Here is a 6,042-nt window from a genome sequence, read left to right as displayed (position 1 = left end):
ACAACTATAAATTTAGACACAAATAAATTAAGTAGCAGCAAATACACAAACAAATAGCAAAAATATAAAATAGCAAAAACAAAAACTAAAACAAAAACAAAACGAACAACAACTTTCGATTTATATTTTTTCAATAAAAGCCCCGTTACAAAACCGACAAGCAAGTTAAACCAAAAAGTACAAAAATTCACAACAAATTTCGCAACGCAATAGCCGCAATTAAACAAATATAGCAAAAAAAACAACAATAACAAAAACTTATATATAACCGAATATATTGTAAAATACTTACAAGTTTATTAAATGAAATTCAACAAATTGTTAGTAGTAAAATTTAACGAAAACAAATTTACAAAATTTTGAAAAGTCTGACATATAACCAAATAATAATTAATAAATATAAATATCTTAGATATATTGTATTGTACAAACGCGTAAGTAAAATAACATTACGAAACTGCATAAATTTTTGAAAAATAAAATTTAAAAAAATTACAAAATTTTTTAAAAATTAAAAATAAAAAAAAAATTAAAAACAAAATTGAAAACAAATTTTAAAAATAAAATTTAAAATGACAAAAATTACCAACAAAATTTTAAAAATTAAAAATTTTTTTTGAATAAAATTACAAAAAAATTTTGAAACTCAAAACCACTTTACGCTATTCAAAGGCAGTGCAAAATAAACAAAATATTGAATTTTCCACACAAATACAGTGAAACGAAAACCAGTTGTAATTAAGCAAAATTATTACAACAACAAATACAAATTTTAAATAGCAATTGCAGTTTATACAAAAACAAAAATTAATTGAAAACCCACAAATATACAAGCATACAAAGCAAAGTCGTTTAATAAGCTACCAATAACAACAAAAAAACAATAAACCGTAAAAAAAATAACAAAAACAAAAATAAAAATAAAAACAAAAGCTAAATATCTTACAAATCTTCAAAGTACAAAGGCGCGCTTAGATTTTTGCGCACATTGCAACACTTATACATACATACTTACATACATAGCAACATAGCCGCATAACGGCATTGGACCGTAAGCATTTTCGTATTGTCGCACTTCAAATAGTTAAACGCAAAATAATTTAGCAACAATAAAAAATAATAATTTATATGAAAAACAACAACAACAACAAAATATCAATAAGAATTTATATAAAATCAACAACAATAACAACAAAAAGCAAGTACACACTTAAATCAATCACGAACAACTTGTACAAATATCAGTAAAAATTTAGCGAAAAAACAACAACAACAACAACAAATACATATATAAAGTAGCAAAGTAGAAATATTCACACACAGCGAGCAGCGTTTATATAATCACTTTAAAATCAATAACAGTAGTTAAAAAATAATAATAATTAAAAAATCATAAATAATTAACCCATACAAATACACACATACATACATACATACAAGCAACCCAGCCAGTGAGCAAAAGTTCAAATTGTTTAGTGAAAAAAAATTAAATAAATTAAAATAAATAACCAACGCGTAGTTCAAAACCGTTTATAAAAGCTTACAAATACAACAACAAAAACAAAATCAACAACAAAAACAAAAATTAATTACGAAAAAAGGATAAACTACCTCAAGTCGAAATTTCAAGTGTACAAAAAGCAAAGTTAAGAATTACAAAAACAACAACAAAAAGTAAATTACAACAAAAACGAGTTACAAGCATTTTCACAATAAACTTCCCAAATTAAAAATATATTTAAAAAAAAACAACAATAAGAAAAAATTTAAACAACAAAAAATACAACAACAAAATAAAAATTACAACAACAAACCACATAGCTATAAGCAAGAACAAAAAATATAATTAGCAAACAAAACAAAAATTTGAGTAAATTTACAACAAACACAAGCACAAATAACGGTGTACAAGGAAATAATTTCACGAAAAAATTTTACAAACAACAACAAAGAAATTTTTTCAAACTTAAAAAACAATAAAAACTTGTGTTGTGCGTGTTTTTAAGAGAGTGGCAACAACAACAACATACAGTGTGTATGTGTGTCAAAGCTCACACATACACACGCACACACACACAGGCGATTTTAGCGCAAAAATAAACCACAAAAAAAAGACTTTGTAATAAAAGCTTTGACGTAAGCAAATTTCTCACTCGTTTGTCACGTGAGCGGTTCGACCGCAGCGCATACGGCTCCCGCCATGCCGAGAGGGGGGCTTAAATGGCGTCTTCAATAATTGCGCAGACCAGCGGCGGCACAGCAGAAACGTCAGCAGCGTTAGCGACTACAACTGCAGCAGCAGCAGCAGCGGTTACTAGCAGCCACTACGGCAGTCATTTGAGTCAACACGGTTTACAACAACACTACGCGCACGCATATTTGCCGGCGGCACACCCGCAATTGCAGCATACATTGCAACAGCAACAGCAGCAGCAACAACAACAGCATCAACAGCAACAGTTCTTATATCAACAGCAGCAACAACAACAACAGCAGCAACAACTGGTTGCCGAACAACAACAACATTGGGATTATTATGCACGCCAACAGCAGCTACAGCACTTGCAAACAAGTCAGCAGCTACAACAACAACCGCCACTTCCTCAACCTCCACCCGCTCGGTCCACTGCTCAACAGCATATACAACAACAGCAATCTGTCGCTGCCGCAACAGCCAATGCAACCAGCAGCACCACCACCACCTCCACCACAGCCAGCAATCGCAGCAACCACAACGGTAACAGCAATAATGAACAACAACAACAACAGCAACAATCGCAGCAGCAGCAGCAGCAACAGCACCCGGCTGTAAGCTCACAGTCTAACGGTAATACTAATAACGGCGCTAGCAACAGCGCCGCCAACACAAATAGCAATAACAATTATACGCGTCCTTGGGAAATGGAGACCAAGGATCATCACAGTCAGAGCAATACGCTGAAGGGGGCCGGCATCGGCAACAATAATGGTAACGGCAATGGTAGTAACGGTAATGGCAATCTTGGCATCGGCAGCGGTTTCGAACCATTCTCGAAGCTGCCCTCATTTCAGAGTCAATTTCACGGTTACAACGATCCACTCATGCCCGACGGCATTACGCCCATGGCCACATCGGTATTGCCGCCGTCGATGTCTTCACTGCAAACGGTGGCCATGTCACCGGCCAGCATATCGGTCAGCTCACCGGGTATGGTGAGCGTGGGTTCACCATTAACACAGCTGAGCAGCTTGCAAGCGAGCATCACTCCCCCGTCGGCCGGCGCGGCGGCTACTACGTTTGCGCCACTTGCTGCACCACCACCGCCGCCACCGAATGCTTTCCATCACTTGGGTGCGGTGAATACGCATGGTCATCACCGCAGCAGCACCGCTTATGCACCACTTATGCCCACCAATACCGCCACAATGGGTGGCTTTGGTGCTGGCGGTGCACTCGACGATGGACGCCATCACTTGCCTTTGTATCAAACGCTCACACCGACTTACGCTACACCGCCGCCACCCGGCGCCCTCGCGCCGCTGCCCACACAACATACACTGAGTGGACTCGGTGGTTTGGGTGGACTCGGCGTCGGTGTCAGTGGCAAGAAAGATGTTGCACAAACATTTGATCTCAATAATGGTAATGGCGTTGGTCTTACACTGGGCGCAACGTCTATAAATACAGCTAATACCAATGTTACACCAATGGGTATGCATACACCGACCACGCCCTCATATGTAGACGGTGGCATTACGATGATGGATACATCCAATGGCGCCCCAGCCGGTTATCATACGCCACACTCAACGCATACTGGTGCGTCTGGCGGTGCGGGACCAGGTGGACCGCATACACCGCACACCACACAACCGCATACACCGACACCGTCGACGACAACACAAATTAAAGTGGAGAAAGTGTTGAATTCGCCGATTGCACGGGTGGACGCGAGAAAGAAAGAACGTCGGAAAAATCGGGCGAATTCGCTCGAGTCCAGCGCAGAGTCCGAGGCAAGTGCTATGGACGTAGATCCCAGCAATCCCGGACAAGTGGATGCGGTCTCGAGCACGGCCAATTTCAAGAGTCCACTCAGCGCGCTCGGCATGGGCGATAGTAATGACACAAACGGCGACAAACAGGTAAGCTATGATCGTATATATTAGCGCTTTATGCCATATAATTATTAATGTGGAATTTGGTTTGCTTACCGCCTAAATTCAGACTTCTGTCTTTCAGTCGAAGAAGAAACGCAAACGTTGCGGCGAATGCATCGGCTGTCAGCGTAAGGATAATTGCGGCGAATGTGCACCTTGCCGCAATGATAAAAGTCATCAAATCTGCAAGCAGCGACGCTGTGAAAAACTCACGGAGAAGAAGGTAAGTCCCACTTCAAGTAACTTTGTATTAATATTTAGCCTTAAAAACGCTAAGAGGGCTAATTTTATGTTTACTGCTATGAAGCTGAGTATATGAGACATTCCGGCTCATCTTTGAAAGAGGTTTGATAGTATATTACATCAAAACATTCGTCTAAATTCATAATAATCTCCTCGAACCCGGGGCTTGGAACTCAGTTTGTTTTAAACTCAAACTTTTTTTGTAGCCTAACCCAGTCTTTGATTAAGATCTGTCCATTTCCATTTGTACTGAAGAGTCGAAAATATGTATCCTTAGATGATCCTCAACACATCGTCAGATTGGTTGGTCGGTAACTGAGGAACAAAGTATGCTTATGTTGACAGCAAACTATTTAACTTAGCGGTTTAAAATTACTGAAAATATTATATAATTGAAAATGACAATCATTGGTGCTGATGGGGCGTTCTTGAAACTCATTCTGACATTCGCTATGGGCTTATAATTCGTAGTTAATCAGAAAACTGTTTTGTTGGTTACGTTTTTTGTACACTAGAAGTCTCGGAATCAGATTGTCTTTCAGCCAATTGAGTCGATAAGTATTGCAAAGTGGGCTTCTGGTCAAAACAAAAAAGATCGCAGTACGTTTTAGTTCGAGGTATACAAGTGTAAAGTCATTGGCCCTTCCCAAGACAATCGGGTCTGTGTTACAGGAACTGACTTCAATTTTAATAAAAACCGATAGACTTGAGTTTTCGTTATGGTATTCAAATATTATTAAAGAAAATTCTGCTGTATTGGCATAAGACCTACTTGAGGTTCCTTGGGATCCCTTGAAGAACTGCGCTTATCTCGATGTTGATGAATTTTACTATATACATAGATGAATTCCAAAATCACATTTTTGTTGATACGACACTGAAGATATGACTTTGAACTTTGTTATACAGTTATGGTAGTAATAGTATATTTATCTGTCGAAGCTCGTGAGATCGGATGTCATTAACATATGGCTCCTACGACATAAACAATTTCTTTGCAAATCTCTCGATCAAACTACAGAGAATTCAAATATTGAGGAGGTCAGTGAGTAAGACCCAGAAGAAAGCATCGGAGACCCTGAAAAGTATATATATAAATCCTAAACATGGAGAGCTGATACGTAAACTAGTTCCACAATTTTTGAGATATCGATCTGACCTTTGCCAGATGTCCTTTTCCCGCCAAAAAGCTGCTTATTTATTGGCACCTTGGATATCGGACCACTATAGCATATAGCTGCCATATAAACTAATCGATTAAACTCAAGTTCTTGTATGGAAAACTTTTTTATTTGGCAAGATATCTTCACGAACTTTCGTACATATTTTTTTTCTAAGGCAACGTTATATTCTCCGAAGAAATTGTTGAGATCAGATCACTGGCAGATATAGCTGTTATACAAACTGACGGATGAAACTCAAATCCTTGTATGAAAAACTTTTTTATTTGACAAGATATCTTCACTAAATTTCGTATGTAGTTTTCACTAAGGCAACGCTATAACACCTGAAGAAATTGTTCAGATCAGATCACTATAGCATATAGCTGCCAAACAAACTGATTCAAAAACTCAGGTCCTTCTAAGGAAAACTTTTATGTTTGACAAGATAGATTTACTAAATTTTGTACATATTTTTCCCTAAGACAACTTTATAATCTCC

General features: G+C 37.7%; 1 protein-coding gene across 1 annotated transcript in view; it reads left to right on the top strand.

Moving 5' to 3' along the window:
• Nucleotides 1-1,832: 1,832 nt before the first annotated feature.
• LOC120777050 (DNA N6-methyl adenine demethylase-like) overlaps nt 1,833-6,042 on the top strand; it is a 132,736-nt gene continuing 128,526 nt past the window's right edge. The window contains exons 1-2 of the mRNA XM_040108161.1: nt 1,833-4,122; nt 4,205-4,360. Of these exons, the coding sequence (XP_039964095.1) occupies nt 2,221-4,122; nt 4,205-4,360 (2,058 nt within the window). The 5' untranslated portion in view covers nt 1,833-2,220. The remainder of the gene's footprint in view (nt 4,123-4,204; nt 4,361-6,042) is intronic.

The sequence above is a fragment of the Bactrocera tryoni genome, chromosome 5 (genome assembly GCF_016617805.1).
Source record: "Bactrocera tryoni isolate S06 chromosome 5, CSIRO_BtryS06_freeze2, whole genome shotgun sequence".
Classification (NCBI taxonomy): domain Eukaryota; kingdom Metazoa; phylum Arthropoda; class Insecta; order Diptera; family Tephritidae; genus Bactrocera; species Bactrocera tryoni.
This window is presented reverse-complemented; position numbering and strand designations above follow the sequence as displayed.